General features: G+C 40.8%; 1 protein-coding gene across 1 annotated transcript in view; it reads left to right on the forward strand.

The window, feature by feature from the left end:
* Window positions 1–10,553: 10,553 nt before the first annotated feature.
* adamts2a (ADAM metallopeptidase with thrombospondin type 1 motif, 2a) overlaps window positions 10,554–25,167 on the forward strand; it is a 65,963-nt gene continuing 51,349 nt past the window's right edge. The window contains exons 1-2 of the mRNA XM_053478295.1: window positions 10,554–10,710; window positions 11,689–12,068. Of these exons, the coding sequence (XP_053334270.1) occupies window positions 10,608–10,710; window positions 11,689–12,068 (483 nt within the window). The 5' untranslated portion in view covers window positions 10,554–10,607. The remainder of the gene's footprint in view (window positions 10,711–11,688; window positions 12,069–25,167) is intronic.

The following is a 25,167-nucleotide window of genomic DNA, read 5'->3' on the forward strand; positions in this document are numbered from 1 at the left end:
TTAAGTCAGATTGAATCCAAAAGAAAAGAACAAAAATTGATCAAAAGGGTAACTTTGTTTTGTAACAAGAACTTGATTTTTAGCTCGGTAACTAATCCAAGCTAACTAGATAACTTTGAGGATTTTGGGGCTCACTATTTGAATCTTGAATCTGAAGAACATTATGAAGAACGACATTAGCTAGCTAGCTAATACTGTGTAGCTAAGAACAGCTAACTGACATGGGGCGGCTAGCAAGCAGTCAAAAGTTGTTAATTTTCCATTGATACTGATAAACGTGACAGTACTTAGGCTGTATCCAAAATTAGCAACATCAAGGGTTTATTTAATTGGCACTGAACACATTGATATTTGCTTAATATAAAATAAAATAAAAAAACAAACAGTATTTTTTTTTTTTAGAAAAAACACAATTTTGTTAATGAGGCAAATGATAAAACTATGGGCAGCAAAAAAAAATGTAAAAAAAAAATCATTGTAATTTCAAATATATAAATAGGAGGAAAAGGGTTAAGTAGCTTAAAATGTGTCAGCTCTCCTTAGCCCCCTACTGGCCTGGAGCCCCATGCAGTTTTGCCTGTTGACAAGCATTATCTCTGCAAAGACCAGTTATTTGTGTTATTAAATTAGAAACTAGTAATGGGGGAAATAATTGAATTAGATCGTGGTTCTCTGACTTAGAAATTGTTTTTAAATACATTTTAAATTTATATTCATGTTTGCATTTGAGGTACTAAACTGTTGCTGTTCCCTGATGATCCTACAGGTGGCGCTCTAAACTGTTTGCACAGTAACAGTCGGCACAGCGTTCCATGTGAAAGTTTGTTTAGAATTGTAACTAAAAACAAACAAAAAAAAAGGATTATCAAATTATATTGATGTTTATAAAATCGTGATACTTGAAAAAACGCAATACAAATTGTATCTACACCTAGGTATTGTGATAATATCGTATCGGGGGCCTTTTGGTATTAGCATGTCCGTATTAGAAACCACACTGATAATTTATAATTCTACATGTGATTAGCATTATCAAAATACTGAATGTTTTATTATTATTTCCAGAAGGAGAAAATCAAAGCGTAAATAATGTATGCAGTGTTCACATCATGTGCTTGTTGAATTCACAGATCTGATTTACAGGGTCAGAATGACCGGTCATAAACAAACCGCTTTTTTTTTTTTTTTTTTTTAAACACCAGGAGCTCGTTTGATCACTTTGAACATTTTATTGGAAAATTTCCATCTCATTTTTTTGGTGTATTTCATTCCTTTCCAAAATCACACTGCTTTTGATCAGGGATTAGGACGTACTGGATGTGGCACCGACTGCCAGAAAAGCGAGACTGCTTCTGCTTAAGCTTTGGGCTCCAACTTGACAGAATATTTCTGGTGTGAGGCCCATTATATAGTCAGCATATCTATACAGAGAGGCAGAGACGTTAGTGAAGAAAGGAAATGCTTTTTACTTTGTTAGATTTACAGGGAACGATAGGTTGTACTGGAACGCCAGGAATGAGGAGTAAATCATATCTCTATTTCCACCTTTCTTCTTGACTTGTGCATATCTAGAATGAAGTCAGCGAGCCCGTGGGGCTTTTACCGCGCTACACAGCCTGGCATGTTTCATGCTTGTGTTGTTTAGACTGCGATTCAATTGCTCGTTTTGTTTTCAATCAGACTCTCGAGAAACGCCTATTTCCTTTTCCCCGACTTATTCCGAGTTGTTAAAATCAAGCCGAAAAAGCATCAAAGGAGGTTTTAAAGGTGACACCTTGTCTGGGAGACATGCTCTAATGAGCTATTCTGATGTTGTCATGCACATCACTGCAGAGACTGTCCAGATTCTTCTAGTTAATGTCACCCTGCTCAAAACCGTCCCCTCAAACCGTGCCTTTTTTCCTTTTTTTTTTCTTCTCTCTCTCTCTCTTTTTTTCCCCCTTTTACATCTGCTTTCTTCAGCATTTGCTAATAGGCTTGACTCATTGCTGCAGAAGATGCAGAAGACCTTGTGGTCCTCCCGGACCATGGAGGAGCTCTGCAGTTTTAGCATATGGCTGCCCAGTGGGATTTTTTTCTGTGCTACAGCAGGGAGTTGTTCTGATCTTTCTTCATGAACAGCAGAGGAGGATAAACTTTATCTGACCTTGGACAGGATCACATCCAAACTCACCTGAAAAAAAAAAAAGAAAACTATAGTGCAGTATTGCCATTACAAAAATATTCGGTATTAAGTAAGGGTTCTGAACAGACAACATATAAAGATACTTTGCCGGTGAATAGCGTGTTCATGTTCGGCTGCTCTTTGGAAAGAAGCAATTTTATGTCTTTGCTCATATGTTCTTACGAGTGCACACGTTGCCTGGGGGAGTGCGTGTGCGTGTGTGTGTGTGTGTGTGTGTGCAAAAGCCCAGTGACTTTTCATTTTACTTGTGCTGCTCGGTGCTGTTCCTGGTCCCATTACCGAGCCAGGCTACACAAAGGAGGTGTTTTTGTGCTTTCTGGAAAACCACAAGTGACTTTGTGAAATGCCAGTTCTTCCACTCTATTAAATGCTTCTAAAGACACACCAAGAAAAACAAACACAAGGAAACAACTTTTATCAATTAAAACACACTGCTGAAAAATGTCTTATAGACTGTCTAAGATAATGGACTGCTACAAATAAAAAAGAATTACATGCAAATTTAAGCATATTCTTGGCTTTTAAATTAAGGATTTGTACCCGAGGTCTTTGGTTCTTTTACATGATGATAATATGGAACGCTCATCCATTCACTCTGTACTGTATAATGCTTATCCTGTACAGGGTCAAGGGGGGCCTGGAGCCTATCGCAGGGGACTCGGGGGGCGAGCATGCACACACTCACACACTCAATGACGGGCAATTTGGGAACGCCGGTTAGCCTATTCGACATGTCTTTGGACTGTGGGAAGAAACCGGAAAATCTGGGGGAAGAACATGCAAACTTGAGGTGGGACTTGAACCCTTGACCCTTGAGTTGTAAGGCCATAGTGCTAACCAATACTTCACCATGCTGCCATGTAATCTAGACTCCAACCTTCACGATGTCATTTATTTTCAATAAGTGGCTCTAACTGGATTCGTGGGAGCATCAGATTTCCCTTTACGTTAGTAAAGTACGTTAGACTTATTATTATCAGCTTGTCTGGTCATTCCTGACCGGTCTCCTCTGACCTCTTCTCTCTCATCAACAATGCCTTTCTTCCTGCAGAAACTCCACTTTTTTTTTTGTTGTTGCTTTTCACACCTTTCTGTGTAAACTCTAGAGACTGTTGTGTGTGAAATTCCCAGCTGATCAGCACTTTCTGAGATATTCAAACCAGCCTGTCTGGCACCAGCACCCATGCCACGGTTAAAGTCAGTGTATTTTTTTTCCCTTCACCTTCACCTTCGTTTCTCTCCTTTCTGCAAATATGTGTATGGAATTTGTAAAGAGAGATAAAAATATTATGATCTTACCTTAATATCTGTATCTCATTATCTTATCTCGATAGGCAGACTGGAGCCCACACAACCCACACAGGAATCTATAATTAAGATTAAATCTCAAAACGAATAAAAAACAAAACAAAAATAAGTAGAGGAAATAAGGTTCCACTGAAGGGTTCCTTTGTTTGCTCTCTATAATATAGTGGGTCATCACACGGTGCCTTTACATGGGACAGATGGATGGATGGAGTATCAATGTTCATAGTGACAACAGGCTGAGAAGGTCAGACAAACCTGTAGAGCCACAGGAGACACTTGGGGTAGTTTGACCAAACAATTATGTCCTAATGGATGGATTCTACATGCCATCCCCAGGACTGGTGAAGAGAGTATATCAATCCAGCTGAGAATCTGACCTAACTTTCTCAGCCCGTTGTCATTATGGACAATGATACTCCATCCATCCATCCATCCATCCATCCATCCATCCCTCCATCCATCCATCCATCCATCCAGGAACCTCAGTAGTCCAACTAGGAACCATGGAGACCAGTGATGATTACCATTCTATGGAGTTTACCACTGTATTTATTTCCATTGTGCGTCCGTGGTCAATATGCACACCCTACTGGCAATATGGGAACACCAGTTAGCCAAACCTGCATGTCTTTGGACTGTGGGAGGAAACCTGAGTATGCAGCTGGAACCCACCAAGAATGGGGAGAACATGCAAACTCTATGCACACAGACCCCGAAGCGGCAATAGAACGCTGGAGGTGCAAGGCGACAGTGCTAACCACTATGCCACTGTGCCACCACAGTGATACTAGGTAAAGGAAAAAGTTTATCAAAGGAAACACAGGCAGACGTGCTCCAATGCTGGTCTTCAAAGATGAAAATACCTACAGGTTGTAGAATACAAATTGATTTATAATAAACACGGATTAATTATCATTATTATTATTATTATTCCCAAGGTGTATACCTGGTCTTAGTCGTCAAGTACCATCCAACAAGACCATCCAAGCAAAATAGACTGGTGAGAAATGAAAGGAATAAACAACATAAAGTGTGTTAGTCGGCTGTTGCGCCACCATGGGTTTCCAAAACTGTTCCTAGAGGGATGGACACAATTTTTCCGAAAGAAATTTCCCTATTTTGTGTTTTGTTGCTGGTGGTGAAGAGAGATATTTGACACATCAGTCAAAATCTGGAAGAGCTTTAAGATCTGGTCACTGTGAAGACAAAAGCCTCCTATATCATCAGCACAGTCAGCAGTTATGGAATGGGATAATATGATGGCTTTACAGAGTGTACAGTACATGGGATATGCATACTTGTGTGTCTGATTACGTATGTCCGTGTGTTTGCACTTGGAATGCAGTGGATGGTGTAAAGTGTAATGTTTGTGTTAGAGAGGAGGGGTCGAAGGAGGACAGACTTGGGGGTAAGCGAGTAAATTTGAAACACACTCTCTGGCTCGGCCGAACTCTGATCCGGAGCCAGCGCTGACGCCAGTCAAGTTCTCACTCACGCAGCCAAAACGGTCAAACACTTATGCCAAGCTCAGCACTTGTCCTCTAGGTACAATCCATCCATTTTTTTTTTTTAAACATCAGTGATACATTAAGATAACAAAGTGTACAGTCTGTCAGCTTGGGGAAAGTTTCCAGTGCTGGGAAGTCTGAGGTCTTTTGATTATTTGGAGTTGATCTCATGTGAAAATGAATCACACACACACACACACACACACACACACACACACACACACATTTACAGTACATATGGTGAGCTGGAATCGAGACAGAGGAACAATGCCGGAAACATAAGTTTCAGTATTACTTACAGGATTAATACACGAAGCGTGATCAAAATCAGGCCATGTGTTTGTTGTAAAGTACAGACTGGCTGAGTTTGACTGATCACATGATGAAATATTGTAGGCCGTGGGTTGTGTTGCTGCTGTATAACTTCAGGGTCGGGGATTCGATCCTGTGTAGTTTTTTTTTTTTCTCAAAAACATGCAGATGTACAGTAAACTGCTCATAAAGATAGTTATTAAAAATAACGACATGTTAAGAACTGCATCAGTTTGGCGCTGTTACTCCTCCAGAACTCACTCGTCTCAAATTCATACTTTTAATAAAAAAATCATTCTTGTTCGTTTCATTACATGGAATCAATTATTTTTAAAAGGTTTACATAAATTTAATTACAAATTAAGAAGAAAAAGGGCGTTCAAGTCAAACCGGGACTTTTAACAGTGAAGAATATCAGAACACAGTTATGAGAGTAAAAAAAAACTTTATTTCTTTATATAAAATTGTTTACCGCAAGTTTTTTTTTTTATGTTGTTAGAATGTTCATGAGTGTACTCATTCCCGGAGATATAATTTGGACAAATATTTTCCGTTCCTTCATATAATAATACGAAATTTATGAAATTTTATGATTTTATTATAATGAAACCCTTTATCGGCCCAAATGATTGTTTAAGGGAATGTTTGTTCACCTGTGGCTCTCATGAGTCTCATCACTGTAAATGTCAATTAGTTTTATGAGTAAATAATTTCATCACCAGTCCCGGTTTGACTTGAACGCACTTCATACATCAAACATCAGAACCGGTAGGATTTTCCTGCTCAGTGGTGTGATTGTTGGTGCCACATGGACCAGGCATTTGACAATCACATAAGTTTAGCTGGCAGTTTTGATGAAAAAGGTCAAAGTATAATAGGAAGGTAATGATAACTCATTTTTTTCAAACATGGTGAGCAGAAAAGCATCTCCGAATGTGTAGAGATTTACCCAGCTGAAGATCCTTTGCTCTTCATTTTCAGTGAATATTCAGTATATGTTTCTGTATTAAAGAGGCTGGTGAGAATCCTGTGTAGAGATAAACTGCATACGTTATACGGAAACGCTAGGAAAGCACTGCGGTGGGCTTCATTAAAAAGACAGATGTACCTGGGTTTGTTAAGACTGTTTAATGGACATGTTTAATATACATGACCATCTGTTTTAAAACTCTCTCTTCGCATGAGCTTTCTGAGTTTCTCGAGTTTAACATCAACGTCTTGAGCCACGTTATTCGACGGTAACCAGAAATCACTTAATCTTCCTTCAGACCATGTGACTGGATCGATATTTCAGATTGCACATGAGGTGGTCTGATACCCAGATGCAGTTAAAAACACGCCGGCTCAATCAAACCCAAATGTGAAGCTCCATGCGCTCATGTTTCCGATTTTGTGCGCGCGGATCGCAGTACCAGCTGTAGGGTGACTGTCGAGTCCGGGAATGGTAAAGTTATCATCTGTTATATAAGAGGTAGCAATGCTTAGTCTGGCTAAAGCCGGCGGAGCAGGAATGCGGTGTTTAGATTAAACCCTGTTGTCTTCCATTAGAGCCGAGTGGCCTGTTTGCTTTTCTATAAAAGCGCGACAAATGAATAAAACTCCGAGGTGCGCCAGCTAGTCAGAAAAACCTCAACTCTTCCGACTTTGCACGTCCTCGTCTCTTTAGCTATGCACGGTGCGGCGGCTTTGTGCGCAGAGGCCGCGCAGTTACCCGGCAAGGTCGTGTGGAGGTGGCTGAGATGAATGCCACATGATCTTTCGCTGTTTCGACCTTGGATGAGTCATGTGACGTGTTTCGTGACATGTTGGGGGGGAAAAAAAAAGGCTGCACGGCAACTCTAATCCGCTCGGAAATGACAGCTCATGCTAATACAGGCTGTGTGGATTTCAGTGACCCTTTGCATGTCATTTTGTTCTTTTCCCTGCATAACCCGTGCAGCAGCAGCAGCAGCAGCGAGGACCTGTAATTGTACTTTCAGATGCATGGCCCAGAGGAGATGACTGGAGAGAGAGAGAAATAGAGAGAGAGAGAGAGAGGAAGAGAGATGCGCTGACAGATAGATAGCCGACGTCCCTCTTCCTCCTGAGCCGCATTCATTAGACATTCATCTGATTCCTCTGTCTTTCAGGAATCCACCATCCAATCCTACCAGGTGATCTATTTCAATAATCCACTTATGTCAGCTCAAGGCAGTGCCGTGCTTTCCATTTTACAACAGAATACAGAACAGGATTATACTGTACATGCTAACGTTTCTCAAGCATATTTTCTCTGTCCATAAGAATATAAAGATGGCATAGAAAGAAATAACAGGCAACCAGCAATCTAATTCCAGTTAAGGAAAAAAAATATATAAGACTGTCTACAAGTGAGGATACAATATACCGTTTCTATATTTACTAATATATAAAGAGAGAGAGAGAGAGAGATTTACTCTGCTGCGAGGAAGCCCGATAAGTAATAAATCCAGGTACTGTTATTAAACCATCAGAGAGTCAATCTAAAATGGACATTTGGAAAAAGGAAACAAATATTGTTTTCCGTTAATCCCTCTGCAGTTTTGGTGTTTCATTTAAGAGGACCCGGACTTCTTGCGAATTTCTTTTTAACATGTCAGGCAGCTCGTCTAAGGTGACAATAAAGCGAGGTCATTAAAACTCAAAAGAAAAACGAAAAAAAGAAAAAAAAGGAAAATACACAACGTGATTCAAGACCGAAAAACTGCATTGTTAGCTCAAGCAACTGGTGATTCAGACCCTCATATTGCATCAGGCTTTGAGACTTTCACATCCCCGAAATTCAGTTGGCAGGAGAGAGGACCTGCAGACAGCCGACGTCTCCTGGGATTTGACCAGACAGGATGATTGATAGAGAATCCGGGGAACTAATATCTGTGTACATGGAAAAACAACAACATATGTGTGTGCGATATGTGTCTGTGTGTGTGTGTATGAATATATATATAAACACACAGAGACACACTCATATCGCACACATACATATGTTGTTGTGTATGTATATATATATATATATATATATATATATATATATATATATATATATATACACCTTATATCAAGAATACCACACTGCATGATGTTGCTTACAGTGACAGTGGCATTATTATTATTTTTACAAAAAAAAAAACAACAACAACAACATATATATGTATTTCTGACATCTTGGAATAAGTTCTTTTTATTCCTCATCGTCAGCAACGTCTATCGCAGGAGACTTATGGCACGAGGCTGGGTATGATTGAGGGTGGCAATCAATCATATAGCACACCCACACATCCACACACTTTAGGCAATTTGGGAACGCCAATTAACCTAATCTGCATGTCTTTAGACTGTGGGAGGAAACCAGAGTACCCGGAGGAAACCCCATGCAAACTCCATGCACACACAGAACCGAGGTGAGAATCGAACCCTCGACCCTGGAGGTGCAAGGCAACAGTGCTCACCACTAAGACACACACTAAGGCACACGTCCACATGTCTTTTTATTCCTATAGAATCTTAATAAGTAAAATGACACACACACAGAATAGCTGAGGACTATCAAAGGTTGCTGGGCAGGAATTTTTTATTTTTGCATTAATGATGACTAGATTTATTGCTGTCTGAATTTTAAACAGCACAAAAGACAAAGGAGATGTGGGTTATTTCTGGAAATATAAGTAATGAACCATGCGCTGTATATAGCCTGTTAATAGTGATCAAGGGAAGAGGAAAGAAAATGGTAGGAAATAAGAAAGCGAGAGAGAGAGAGAGAGAGAGAGAGAGAGGAGGAACCGCTTCTGTGCACTTGGCAGTTAGGGTGGACATTCCGACTCACTTTACTGAGTCGATTCCTTCAAGTGACGTTTGATTCACAGGGGATTAGACATCAGATCATAGCATTAAAATATATTTTTTTATAATTAGTTTATTTATAATACATTAATGTGTTTGGTGGTCATAGAAACCAGTGCTCTCTCACTCACTCACTCACTCAATCATCATCTAAACTGCTTTATCCTGTGTTCAGGGTCACGGGGGGCCTGGATCCTATCCCAGGAGACTTAGACCAGATACGAGACGGCGTACACCCTGGACAGGGTGGCAATCCATCGCAAGGCACACACACACATACATACAACTTACATAATCATTCACTCAGAATTGGCAAATTGGGAACAACAAATAGCCTAATCTGATTGTCCTTGGACTGTGGGAGGAAACCAGAGAACCTGGAGGAAACCCACCTAGCATGGGGAGAACATACAAACTCCATGCACACAGACCCAAGGCGGGTCTCGAACCTGGACCCTGAAGGGGCAAGGCCACAGTGCTGCATTAGTTCTGCTGTGGTTCTCCTGCATTTTCTATTTAAAATACATACAAATAATAATAATATTTTGTGCTCATAGAAGCCAGTGTACATCTGATCTGAATAATCTGAACTATTAGTTAAAAAAGTAGTGATTAGTTTCAAATTGATGAAATTGAATATTATATATTGTACATTAAAGTAAAATATTAAAAAACATTTAATAACATTCTCATATTATTATTAGACTATTATATGTTAATATATAACGTACAGCAATAAATGTAGTATTTAAATATTTATCCTATTGTATTTTTTTTCTGGTGTGTATAATTTTTTTTGTCTGACTCTCTATATATAGTAATATATATGACAATATGTACAGTTATATATATATACAGTATATTAAAATATATTATGTTTTTTATATTGTATATGTTTTTTGATATATATATATATGTATATAGTATATTATAAAAACCTAAATAATATAAAAAGCATCATATATATAAACTGTATGTATATATAACTGTACATAATGTCATATATATTGCTTTATAATATTCTGCTAATAATATGCATCATACTATTTTTCATTATATATATATATATATTTTTTTTTTTTTACATTATAAAAACATATAAAAAGCATTATATAATATAAACACACTATATATAATATAATAAAAAAAAAACATTATATATAAAATATAAAATAAAAAACATAATATATTTATTGCTTTTTTAAAACACTTTTACTTGTTTATATACGTATTCAACAACTAAAAGTACAAAGGCAAGCCTCTCTCCGACTTCAAAGCGAAAAAAGAACGAGCGAGTTTCGATCCGCTCGCGCGCGCGAGTCGACTCCTTTGACGCGCTTTAAAGAGTCGTTCAGACTCGAGCGGTTTCCGCGGATCGCCCATCACTAGTTTGCAGTCGGTCGCCCGCGCGCGCTCTCCGTCTCCCCCGACCTGCCATGGATGTTACGCCGGTTAAATACGCGCTCATCATCATCATCGTCACTCCTCTCCTGCTCCACTTCCAGCACACAGCGGCTCTCTACATCACCCGCAGCACAGGTTCGTCCTGAAGCTTTCCTTCTTGTTTGTTCACTATTGATGGGGGACTTTATGTCTGGAGCGCCGGGAGAGCAAGAAAGAAAGAGAAAGAGACCTCAGACTCTCAGGTCTCTGCTCTAATAAACAAGAAGATCAAACAGGCTGTAATGCAAAAGGGGGGAAAATAGCGCGTGCGTAATTTGGAAACGTTTGAGCCTTTATAAATACATATGCGTCAGTTTAATAAAACAGAGAGAGAGAGAGAGAGATAGAGTGAGTGAAAGAGAGAGAGAGAGAGAGAGAATCTCCCAGGGGCAATGCCCTGCATGTCAGCAAACCTTTTCCCAGTCTCCCTAACTTTTCCTTTTATTCCATGCCTGATACTTGGACATGTCCACAAGATCTATTTAATGTAATGCGAAGACACAAGACGCGTGTGCGTCCTTGCTTGCTAACTTTGTGTCTCTGCCTGACACTTCAGCCTGGCTGAGATGTTCAGAAGGTGCTGTTGGTGGAGCTGAAATAGCTGACGGAGGCAGTGTTTCTGCCTTATAATATATTCTGCATAAAACTCAGGCATTAGTGTCACTGCTTCTAAACGCCAGAAAACAAGTGTGCAGTCCTCCAGCAGAATGCTTGTGTGTGTGCTTGTCCGTGTCCATGCACTTGCACCTTTCCTCAGAGGTGAAGTTCATATGCATATGCCTTGGACACTGAGTGTGTGTGTGTGTGTGTGTGTGTGTGCATGCCTGACACTACACTACCCTGCACACTGATGGAAACTTGTGGGACCGGGAATGCACGACACTGGTGGGAGTAGGGTTCACCTAGACTGAATCCTTTCCATGTTCAAAAAAGCCTTTTTAGATGTACTGTATGTCCACACTGATGATTATTGATCTATGCACTGACCAAGTAGCTGCATGTGCAAAATGTATATTGACAGCAGGCTTGTGTTTGTGTGTGTGTGTGTGTGTGTGTGTGTGTGTGTGTGTGCAGCTTCCCTGCAGCATGTCCTGAAGGAGTACTCCCTGGTGAAGCCGGTGAGCGTGGACACGGATGGACGCTTCATCTCCCACGCCGTCTCGGCTGACCGCCTGAGTGGGCTGCAGCACCGGCGCAGGAAGCGAGACGCGCACGAGCACACGGGGCCAGAGCACCACGAGACGCTCTTTTACAATGTGACTGTTTTCGGACAGGAGTTTCACATGCTCTTGAGGCGCAACTCGCGCTTGGTGGCCCCGGGGGCGACTATAGAGTGGCATGAGGAGGATAACCAAACCCGGACAGAACCACTACTGCCAAGCAAATGCCTATACGTGGGCCATGTTACTAACGTACCAGATACTTCAGTGGCCATTAGCAACTGTGACGGCCTGGTGAGTGAATTCTCTTCGTGATAAAAATAAGTAACATGGTTCTTGATTTGGATCCAGAGTTATAGTAAGAGTTTTTTTTTGGCATTCATTCATTTCATAATGCGATGATTATTTTAGTAAAGTAATGTCTGAGATTCTGCAGAAGTCTCATGTATTGCAAAGTGTCTCCATATTAACCAAAATCAAAGTATTGGTGCCATCAGGGTCACTTGCCTTTATTACTCCAGACTTACAACCCACTGTGTATTTTGTGCTCCACAGCTGATTGTGGCTAGCACTCTCGCCTTGCACCAGGGCATTGGTTTGCTCAGTGGTAGGTTTTCGCCTGCCATGCGGGTCCCGATGCCCAAAGCCCAACCACTGGATGTAGTGCTGGTCCCAAGCCTGGATAAAATGGGAGGGTTGCGTCAGGAAGGTCATCCGGCGTAAAACCTGTGCCAAGTTGTTTTGTGGATCCACGAGCAATAACACCTGTCGCCATGCACCTTCAGGGTCCGGGTTCGATTCCCGCCTCGGGGTCTGTGTGCATGAGTTCTCCCCATGCTCGGTGGGTTTTCTGCACGTACCTCTAGTTTCTACCCACAGTCCAAAGACATACAGATTAGGCTAATTTGTGTTCCCAAAGTGTCCCGTGTCACCCGGTCCAGTCTCCTGGGATAGACGATGAGCGAGTGATGAGTGAGCCTCACACCCTGCGACAAATCTAATAAACAGCACCAGACATTTTTTTTTCAACACATCTTTAAAAATCTTCTAAAGCTTCATCTATTGAATTTTGATTGGATATTTAGTCATATTCATCGGCTCTCCCGTTTATTCTAGCAGCTTCGAGATCAGAACCGAGCGACTGGTTATTGGCAAAACAGAAAGCGCTGCTGGCATCGAACATTTATGTTGTTTATCAAAGATATCACACGTCTCATGTTTCCCCACCGAACGTGCTCCCGATAAATAAAAGTCCATAAATGAAATGATAGAAGAGCTCATGAATATCTTGGAATTCCATCCACTTGGAAGTGCTTCTCCTGCGCCGAGCTACGAGCGTGTCCGGACGCCTCCCTGAAACGCCCGCGTGACCTCACAAGTGCCGGCTCCTGTCTTCACCTACCGTAATGCTGTTTGACTGCAGGGAGAGAGATAGAGGCAGTAAGTGTGCCAGCCTTGCAGTGAACCTGCACACACACACAAGCGCAAAACACACACACACACTTCCACACACATAGACACGGGGCATCCCTGGAGATGACGGACCCGGCTTGGAGTCTGGCCAAGCTGCATGGCAGGATTACTCCATCTGACCCGCAGTGCTTTTACTCAGTGCGGGGAATCTAGTGGGAAAACAGGCTTTTAGCATTCGCATGCGAGAGGCTTATAATTTAGTTACATTCCTGTTAGAGTTGACTCTTTGAGTCTAGGATACACATTTTAGTTCAAACGTGTAACTCGTAGGTTAGTTTGTATTATATTAATAATAATTATTATTAGGGCTGTCAATATTAATATTATATTAATATTATATAATATCAGTATTCATTACTTAAATGAATCATATGACCAGTTCAGTATCAGATTGACCCCAATGGCTTCCCATAATTGCAGCGCGGTTACCCAGCTGCATGTGATAATGGCACGTTTAACTCGGATAATAAGACTGAGGAAACATCGCCGGGTGTCCTAAACACCAAGTTTCCTTGTATAAAGTTTCTAGGTGGACATTCGGACGAAACCGAATTTGTCTGCTCGAGCTACCTTCAAGGGCGAACAATTTTTATAAGAGTACATGAGATGTAAGATGTGGGAGTGGTGTCTCAGGCGGCTAAGGCTCTAGGTTGTTGATTTTTCCATCTCAGGATTGGGGTTTGAGCCCCGCCCTTGGGAGGTTGCCACACTATTTAATTTAAGAGATTTGAATATAGCATTTGTTAAATGTTAATTTTTAAGATGTTATAAAACTGCATAATCAGTTTCCTCTAACCAGTTTGTCATGCATGTTATTTATTCTAACGTAGCACGTTTATAATACAAGTAAATCTGAGTATTTAAAAAAAATTGTAATAAATCATGATTAATTACAGACTATTACTGTGATTAACTAGATTAAAGAATTTTCAATCAATTGACAGCACTTATTATTATTATTATTATTATTATTATTAATAATAAAACTGAATAACACACACATTGCATGCACGCCTTTCTTTGGGAATACAGTCTGTTATCTCTTGGCTTAGCGTACAGATGAAAACGGTGTTTGCCCGAGCAGTTTCCTAATACAGCATATTTCTCTGACTTTCTGAAACTCTAGCATTAGCGCTACCCGCGCTTGAAGACTCAGCTCCTCTGAGAGCACTTTGTTGCAGAAACACCCTCAGCTCTCTGCCTCTGATTTATGTCTATCTAGAAATGTGCTCTCTTTTGCCATAAGGCTACTTCTTAACATGATCGATCACCGGGTTTTCCTCTCATACCAGATTGCAGCGTTGACGGTTTTGAAACATGTGACCAGCTAGTAGTGCAGTAGGTTCCTCTAGAGCTCCTGAAACGTAGACTAACATGAAAATAATGCTGCAGACGGCATGGTAGCTTAGTAGCTTAGTGGTTGGCACTGTGACCTCCAGGGTGTGCATGTTCTCCCCGTGCTTGGTGGGCTTCCTCCGGGTACTCCGGTTTCCTCCCTCAGTCCAACGACATGCAAATTAGACTGATTGGCATTCCCAACTTGCTCGAAGTGTGTGAATGAGGGTGTAAGTATATACCCTGCAATGCATCGGCACCCGATCTAGAGTGTACCCCGCCCCGTGCCAGAAGTCCCCCGGGACCCTGTAATGGGTGAAAGAGTGACCCGATTGCGCAGGAATGTTGTACCATATAAAAACATTAGTTTAGCCACCTGTCTTCTTATGAAAAGTCTAATTTAAGTGTGTATACTAGGAGACTCTGTGGTTGGAGCTATGCATGGTAGAACAGTAGGTCATAAGTTCAAATCCCAGTACTGTCACTGCTAGGTTTTGGAGCAAGTTCCAGCTGCTCACTCATTGGGAAGCCATTTATAATGTGTAAATTTAAAGATCATTACAATGTGGTTCATTTTGTTGAAGCACTTCAGGTTAAATGTTTAGTTTGTCGGAGACCCTGTGGGATCACAATATGATAAATAGACTTTATTCAGGTTAAAGGAGCTCATCCAGACAATCCTCCAGATTTTATAACCTTTTAATTCTTAAGCTTACAATCACATTAATGCTTTGCACTTAAATGCAGTAGGAATGTAAACTTTCATTCGAACACAGAGGAACAAAGGAGCATTTCGGAGCAAGTGGATTTAAAATCTAAGGGGTGTTCCCCAGGGAAGAATAACAGCACAGTTCTGAGATTAAAATCTCCTTTAATTTCACTGTATATAATCCCCTGCTACACTAATGCACCCATCCCAGTGTTTCAGTAGTGTTTTAAAAGTTTTCTTCGTACGCCGTAGCCATGATCAGATTGCCCGATTCACGGCTGAAACACTGGCCTCCCAGGAACTCCGCTAACGTCCCAGACATGTAGAAATGGCTTGGAGTGAGTTCATATATAATATACTACTGCTTTCTATAAAACATTTGCACCATCCAAAGCTTTTACTGAGGCTAAGAGTCTCATCACCATGCCGTGCTTGAAGTCTTTTGTTAACGTAAATCAGTTTAATGCCTTAATTTATAAGAATTTTATCACTAATCCCAGTTTGACTTGAACGGCCCTCGTAGTTTACAGAATCCTGCACAAGTTACACAGCAAAGCGTTTCGCATGACGCACTTGAGTTGGTGAGCGATCGGGTTTTTCTTGCGTGTTTGCCAGCAGGATGTGGGGAAGGAGAGGTCTGCGTTCGGATAATAATCTCATAATTTTTTGTCACTTGCTTATGATCCAGAGAGGATTTTTTGAATGCATTCCTTATAAAGTAATACTATAATTTTTTTGCATGGGTATAATTCTTTTAACTTTTACACTAATAATACAAGCAATAAATAGAACCTTATCGTCTGGAATGATGTCATGGAAAATAAAGGACTTTAACATATGAACTGGTGGCACAGTGGCTTAGTGGTTAGCTCTATCGTATATAGCACATGCTTGGTGGGTTTCCTCCGGGTACTCCGGTTTCCTCCCACAGACCAAAGATATGCAGATTTGGCTAATTTGCGTTTCAAAACTGCCCATAGTGTGTGAATGAGTATGTGTGTGTGTGTGTGTGTGTGTGTGTGTGCCCTGCACTGGATTGGCACCCTGCACATGGTGTACCCCACCTCATGCCCTAAGTCTCCTGGGACCCTGTATACAGGATAAAGCGGTATGGATGAGAAGTGAAAACATCTGTACTGTAGCATGTACATAATTTTTTTCCCCCATATACTCAGTCTTATACGCCAGAAAATATGGTACTAGCATTAACTGTCCTGGATGTTTGGAATAAATGTATCTACGACAGCAATTTTTTTCCGCCTCAAGCTTTTCCTCAGGCAGGTTGATCAGAGACGGGACACTCGTTTATTTCGAAAGCAAGTGGACGCTCGTGTTGCGCAATCACGGCTGTGCTATGGCGCGTTCCTAGACAGCTAGGCGATGCAAAATGTACACAGCGTTGTAGCTTAACAAGCTTATTGTGTGTTTCTTGTCATGCATATTTAATGGCTATGGCCACATCCAGGAACAAACACACTAAACACACACACACACACACACACACACACACTAGCTGCCTTACTATCCATTCTAATTATTAATGCAGCTCATTTATGCTGTACTACAACTAAATCAAACTTCAACTACCAAAAGGCAACATTTGTCCCTCTTTTATTAACTGTGGTATATACATAACTTATACTGCATAACTTATTAATACAAAGAAAAATTTAATAATACAAAGAAAAAATGTATTTTAAGTATCTTACGCCTTGTTTGCGCTACTTCTTTCATCGATCGGGTTCCTGGCATAAACCTGCTCATAACGTCGCTTCTATTTAATATTTTGTTTTACATTTTTGTTTAACATTTAATTTATGGTGCAGGTTAAACTTCAAGCAAATACCGAAGGACTGGCAAAGTTTCATTAAATTCTGTGTGGCCAGTTTTGGGTGATGCTGTGACAAAATCGGCTGGACAGACATACAGATTTACAGACAGACCTTTCTTTTATTTATATAGACGTATGGGCAAAACCGTGTCCTTACCAAGATATAAAATAATATATGCACACATTCACACCTAAAGACACGTTCATTTATTCGCCATAATTCATAGGTTTTCTCTTTTTGTTATTGCATTCCAGGTTTTTATCTGTAGCATGCAATTAAAACAAATATTTCCCTAAGCATAATTCTACTATTATCTAAAATATTAGATGCTTTTAATCAATTATTATTATTATTATTATTATTATTATTATTATTATTATTATAAATTATTATGGAACTTTTATTCTTGATGTTTCCTTTCACAGATCAAAACTTATCATTTTGTTGCAGAAGCAACTTATTTATTATTATTATTATTATTATTATTATTATTATAATTATTATTATCATTGACATTATTTATAAGCCGAGTTGTTTTCGAGCGGTTGAGATTTGGATTAAATCCATCTGATTCAAGCGTTTGGATAGAGGAACTCAAATTAATAAGCAGATGTTCCCCCTGGATATTCTTCACTTTTTATACTTCCAGTTTAGGGACCGTGGCTATAACAGAATAATGAAAGTTAAAAAGTACAGTAGCTCCCGGGACTTTGACGATACTTTACAAGTATTACAGTCTATTAGTATTTCTGTTCATATCCTTCTTTTTCTATTCACTGGTTTCTTCTCCACAGTGTCTTTTAGACGTTTTAGAGGACGCCTGAAGCTCCTGTTTCCATGAAGAATTCATCTCCAGAGTTGATACAGAATGTGATGAAAAACATAAAACAATCAGGGTCCAGAGGCGGAGACTCGAGCAGGCAGGAAGGCTACTGTAACGCCTAGAGATGGGAATCGTACAATATTGTGACAATTCAAAAAAAAGAAATTATAATTTGCTTTTACTACACAAAATGCTGCGCTGCCTGCTAATGTGTGCATAGTTTAAAGTGCGCCACCTGTAGGATTATAGAGGAACTGCAACATTTTACGATGGAGTAGTGTTTAACACGGGGGGGGGTCTCGCACTTCCAGGGTTTGTGGAGTTTGCATGTTCTCCATGTGCTTGGGAAGTTTCCTCTGGGTACTCTGGTTTTCTCCAACATTCCAACAAGACATGTAGATTAGGTTTCTTGGGGTTTTCCGAATCGCCCGTAATTTGTGAATTACAATCTGAGTTCTTAAGTAACTGCCACATAAACGACAGATATATCTCCAGGGTGGGGAGTTTCCATCGCCCGATGTACCGGATAGCCCATGGAGAGCCTCGTACCCAAAGTCTCCTAGCATAGGCTCCACGCTCGCGACCCAGTATGCAGGATAAATGGACGATGAATGAATGGAAAAGAAATTTGGTTTTGGAGTTGAGGAACACGATGCATAAGCATAATCTCTACAAATCACCACTCTGTACACCCGTGGTGAGCAGAAAAGCATCTCAGGATGCTCAAGGAAGACAAACTGACAGAGAAGAAGGCCGTGTCAGGTTCTGCTCCTGTTAGCCGAGCGCAGGAATCTGAAGTCTACAGTGTTATTTTAGTTTTGTGTGATCGGCCGTCTCCCAGCACCGTTTTTTCCTCCTTCATGCCAGTGCTTAACAAGCTCTTCCTTATGCTGCTTCTCCACAGCATTGTATCTGAGCAGATTTCCTTGGCAGTCTGCACTTCTCTGCAAGCCTGCAAACCTCTGCAGAATACACCCACCACTCGGCACCGGCTCTGTCAGTGGCAGTGGGGCTCGAGCACCAAGGTGCATGCTGGGAGGCCCAAAGCCCTGCTAAGTGAGAAGTGAGTAGGAGGCGATGCGGCGACTGCGTGCCTCGATTCTCCAGCAGGGGCACAAGCTGTTACCGGCACTACTGCTGTTTTTCTAGTTCTAAAGCGGATGTGCCACCTACACAGAGGACACGTGTGGCGGTGTTTGTGTTCCGTCTTCTTCCTGGTCGACTGGGAAGCCGGTCTTCATGAGGAGCGCATCCTTGTTGCGCGTTTCCTCTGGCTTCGTCCTCACATGTGCCAAGTTTGCTATGGGAGTGCATTCCTCACGGCGCTCGTCATCTGTAGCGTTCAGAGGGGTGGCTTGTTTCAACAAATTAATTTCAGAAGCAGATGTTTTACTTGTTCTTGTCTGAGAATGTTCAGGTTTTTTTCACGAGGGGTGAAAGCAAGCAGCTTTATCATGTTGAACACAGTGTTTGATATGAGGCTCACGTTTCGATATATCTGCGTATCGGATAAGAGTTCCATTCTGCCTCTGATGTTTCATTTAAAGCTTGTAAACTTACTAAAAGGAGATCTTTATTAGATCAGTATCGGGTATCGCCAAGAAGCTCTGAGCACTCGTATTGATATTGCATTAAAAATGGAAAAGCGGATCGCTGTGCCATGTTCAGTACATAGTGTGTGACATAGTGGCACCTTATACCGAGAAAATACAATACAGAAAAAGATTAGACCAATAAAAATGATGTGAGTGACTTTAACCATAAAATTTTTTTGTTTTGTTTTGTTTTGTTTTTGGTGCCAGATGTGCTTCTTTGTGTATTTAAGAAACTGCAGATCCGCTGGGATATTCACATAAAACATTCCCTAGAGTTCGTATTGATTTAAAAAACAAAAACCTCCACTTCTAGGATCCACTAGATCTGAGTAGTAGGGATAGGAATCACCAGGGATCACCCAAAACGACGTTATCACGCTACCTAGATGCCGATTTGATTCTGTGATCGGCGATCATGACTTCATAAATATGAAATGCTTACCGCTAATTGGACGAGACATCTGTCACTCAAGATGTCTCGTCCAATCAGCGGTAAGCATTTCATTCGCAAACTATACCTACCTTTCCCGGTTTGTATCGGACTGGCCGAGAAGTGCGATACAAATTAACAAAACGGAAAACAAATTAACAAAACGAAAAACAAATTAACAAAACCAAAAACAAAACTGTCAAAAATAGTTTTGGGTTTTGTTATTTTTGTTTTGAATTTGTTAATTTGTTTTGGGTTTTGTTATTTTGTTTTGGGTTTTGTTAATTTGTTTTGCACCGTATCGTACCCTAAGCACGGAACCAAGCAATCGGCCTAGTCTGAAAGGATCCTTCGAGAGATCAGTGGAGATTATAGATTAAGACCAAGCATTTGAACTCCACTCTTTACAATCATGGTGAGCAAAAAGCAACCCAGTACACACAGCATGTCAAACCACGAGTTGGATCTGCTATATTCGCAGAAGAACACATCGGATTTATTGAGTCTGTACAGGTGAAGATGCTAAACACAAGATGAATGCTAGTAGTGTACAACAGTAGTGTGGACTTCTAAGGGTTTTTTGTTCTTGTTGTTGTTTTGTAGTTTGCATCAAAATGATCACGGTGTGTTTTACCTTGTGTTGAAACCCACTGGCTAACAGGACACGTGAAGGGTTCAATCTTTTGGCTTTTTTGATGCCGAATACAGTCAGTTGTGAGATCCATGAAAGTGTTCTCCGCTCACGGGCTCAAGTCTCAGATCACCTGGAGGACGCTTTAAAAGAAATTGACTAAAGAGCACCTATTTGGGACATCTGTAGAAACTAATGAGTGTGTCCTTAGCAAGGGATCTGTGGTGTGTGTGTGTGTGTGTGTGTAGCTTTTCAGTGGCAGATGATGAAAGAGAAATGCTAGTCAGGTAGGGGTGTTCCTGGTTTACTTTGATGATGTCGTTAACATTTCGAAAGTGATGAGAGAAACAAGGCCGGCGCGCCGCTCTCCGTCGTTTCAGCCGCGGGACAGAAGTAGCTCGGTGCAGATTTGAGGAAGGCCACGCTGGGGAAGCTCAGCTTTTAAAAACAAATCGGTTTTGCTCTTGCTCGTGCTCTGCCTCTGGCTCAGCTTCTGAGTGTGTGTTGTGAAACCTCAGCCTGAGAGTCATGTGACGTGGCAGTTGGAAGCGTCGAGTGGGAGAGGGGCCTGTGCTGCATCAGCATAGTCTCCGATAACTTAAATACACTCCGAGGAGGGACGAGCGGGATTTCGTAAATGCAGAAGAATGGAAGGGATTCCTCCTTCGCCTGTGAACTGCGTGGGGCGCCGCGGTCCGAATTCCTTAAATCTTTCTTTTATGATATCACAAAAAACACAATGTGCATTAGATTTCCTAATCATAATCTATAATCTTCATCAGCACCAGTATCATCATCATTACATATCCGTAATTTAGGCACATCTGAGTGTATAAGAATTAAACTCTTAATTTAATCGTTGAATATAAATATAACATAGGATAATACTGTACTTATTCAGGAAGTACTGGATTTCAGTAAGACTATGATGATCGGTTAGGATTGGTCTGTAAAATCGATCTAGTTTAATTTGTTCAGGTAGGAAATGGTTTATTTCAATATCCTTTTATACCTAATACAACGGGGGTATTTTGTGTTCTTTATGTAAAACACTGCATTTCAAAGGCATTTAAAGTTAAGGACGAAATGAATGCTAATGTATGCTAATTTGGAAGGCTAAATCAGTTAGGGCTAAAGATTTGTCCACTCCATCGCTACATGGCATTAGCATCGCTACGGTAACAATGTCATTTTTTGAAGTCTGCTCCAGCGTACGCTTTTCGGATGTTACGAACTATTAAAATGTAAAGAATAGTGAGATTTACATTTCACATTTCCAGAGCGACATACATTTTTATCTCATTATCTCATTTTAACTCGTCTGAGCGGTTGAGGGTTACGGGCCGTGCAACAAGGGCTCAACAGTGACAACTTATACACCAAAGTATTCAGGATGTAGGGTTGTATAGCGTACTGAGGTATATGAAATGCTGTGTACGGGATACAGAATTGAAAAGATTATGAAACACTGAAGTGTGTGTGTGTGTGTGTGTGTGTGTGTGTGTGCGCGCACTACTGAATTTTACACAAGCCTTAAGCGTATGGAATACTGACATGTGTGCCGTATTGATGTAGAAAAGCCAAAATGATCAACTGTACGGAATACTGAAGTGTACAGGATGTTAAACCGTTGGAATACTGAAGTGTACAGAATACAGAAGTGTATGAAACGCTGAAGTGCAAGGAATTCTGAACTGTATGGAATTCTGAAGTGTATGAAATGCTGAGCTGACCTGCTGTGGACCTGTCTGACTCATCCTGGTGACCCGCTCCTGGTTGTGGTTCTTGTCACATGGATGCCCCGTGTGTCTCTTTAGGATGCGTCTGGTGTCTGGGGACGTTTCACTCTACCATGAAGACGGTTCTGGCCTCGACTGATGTTGACAGCTGTTTCTTTGAGGACTTGACTTGGCTGCAGTCGCTCGATAGTTCAGGAAAGTCTACCCGAGCCTCCAATAACTACCTGGACTCCATATTGACATCAATTAACATCAACTGTTATAGCTGAACTGGCTGCCACCTAACACACTGTATGAATCCAGCTCAATTCCTGCTCTCTGTTTCACCCAGATGAGGATGGGTTCCCTGTTGAGTCCGGTTCCTCTCAAGGTTTCTTCCTATTACCATCTCAGGGAGTTTTTCCTTGCCACTGTCGCCCTCGGCTTGCTCATCAGGGACTATCTGACCATTTTTGGTTACACATTCACATTCCATACAAACTTAAATAATTCTTTTGATTGTGTAAAGCTGCTTTGCGATAATTACAATCGTTCAAAGCGCTATAGAAATATGGAATACTGAAGTATATGGAATAGAGAAGTGTAAGGAATTCTGAACGGAATACAGGGAATGCTGAAGTGTATATGCAAGGCTGAATTATATGAGTTTTGCAGAATTGCTTTGCTGTATGGAACGCTGAAGTCTATGAAATGCTGTTGGTGCTAATATACCTACTGTACACTCCGAGAGCGTTGGGTCACAGAACCAGACAAACCTGTAAAAAAAACAACAACAGAGTACTATAACAAGCACATTCTGTGCCTTGATGTCCGTAAGCTAGACAGATGTTAGCCGTCATATTGATCATATTAGTTCATGGCATCACGCTGTGCTTCATCTTTAATACTCGGTTGTAAATACTGCACATCATAAATCTGTTTTGAACTCAAATGTGAACTTAGTGACTTTGTTAGCGCATGTGACCTGATTACTAATCCCGGGAGTCAGAAGGAGGTAACCATAAAAATCACATTTTTGGAGTTCACGAGTAGTTTCGTGGACTAACATTCTTTCACAGCTTCTTAAAGCACTTCTCACACACTGACACTTCTTTTTTTCCTCCTCTGTTTTTTTTTCCCTTCCTGTTTCTTACCAGCTTTGTATCTCTGTCTTTCACTCTGTCGTTGGCCCAGTCTAGCAGAATGTGTGTTACATTACCATTTGCAAGTGACATATTGACGGTCTCGTCTGGATTTCTGGTCCAGGAAATTAGCAGTGCTTGGGAGTTAAGCGTGTCTTTCGACTGGAAGACACAGGCAATTTACTCTCGCAACAGGACACACAGAGCTGTGTGCCGCTCCATCAGCGCTAAATTCTTTGAGAAAATGTTCCTTAACACCTTGTACTTCACTTACTCTCAGGTTCAATCTTTTACTTCTAAAGCTTGTCTTCAACCTCAATCAAGCAAGAAGTCCAAATTCCAACCACATTCATGGTTTTAAGGCTTTTTTCCCCCCCTTTTTGGAAAGATAAACCTCGGTCAGTTGTTAAGAAGAGGAAAGAATCAAAACATGAGATTCTTCAGATTTATCTTCTGGAAAAGGTTTTCACGCCAATATGAACCCATGGATGGTTCAGGATGGTTTTTATCAAAGAGGAATCGATGGTATTGAGACGAGGATGAAAATGGGACGGAAAGCTGGAAGTCATGATGGCACGGCTTCCAAACTGCAGCCTTAAGTACATGTTGTTTTTTTCCACTAAATCCCCCCGTGCTGTTTTTCCAGAGCTCTGATAGGAACCAGAGCATGCTGGGGCTTTGACCAGATGATCCACTTGCCGTATCAGTGATATGTGCTTTAGGTTTTTCCTTTTGCAGTGCAGTCAGAAACTGTTTGGTGGCGGTGGCAATCATGGACATTCGTTTAGTTGGCGGATCTTTTCTTATTCGAAAAAACCTGTAACAGTACATTTTGTATATGATCTTTCTACACTTTGGTTTTCTTCATGATCTCTGCTTTTCAATGCAATTCAAAAATAAATGAAAAAAAAAAAACCCGGGATGACAATTGGAAGAAACCTTAAGAGGAACCAGACTCAACAGGGAACCCATCCTCATCTGGGTGATAACGGATAACAGGGATTATATAACGACATCACTTTCTTTTTTTAATCACTTTCTAATAATGATCATTATAAACATTAATTATCTAATTATGTTCGGCACTTCAATTGATTCATTTTCAAACGAAGAAAAAGGAACGTAGACTATGAAAACTGAACCTTCAAGGGTAAACGGACAGATCAATGTATGTTTATTATTTTTTTTAAACTAGTTTGTCCTATATGTTTTCTGAAATGGATGATGTAAAGTACCACCATGAGATAAATCACGTGTAAATGGTTAAGGAATCTGCAGCAGTCCGAGGTGAGGGTCCCCTTAAAAGCATACCACCGCATGCGTGGTCACATGACCCTGCCCCATCCAATCTACAACAAGGAGGAGATCTTTATTATTAGGAAAAAGTCTCCCTGCAGTACAAACCCCGTCGGTGAACTATGAGCAAATGAAAAAACGTCGTTCATTAATCATAATCAAAGTAAAATGTTCAATTAATTGTGATATTGATTTGCGGTCATATCTGCCAGCAATATTCCATTTACATTCTTGTAGAAAGTGAGGGCGGCCTGTGAGTATTGAGAGTGTGCGTGGGATAAGGGAAGCGGGTGAAAGGGACCGGTCCCTGTTAAAGTCTGTGTGCATGGACTTAGGAAGTCCATCCTACAGTAAGTCTTCTGGGATCACCTCCAGGCCCCTGCAAACCTGTATACAGGATGAAGTGGTA

This window comes from Clarias gariepinus, chromosome 19, assembly GCF_024256425.1.
Source record: "Clarias gariepinus isolate MV-2021 ecotype Netherlands chromosome 19, CGAR_prim_01v2, whole genome shotgun sequence".
NCBI classification, from domain to species: Eukaryota; Metazoa; Chordata; class Actinopteri; order Siluriformes; family Clariidae; genus Clarias; species Clarias gariepinus.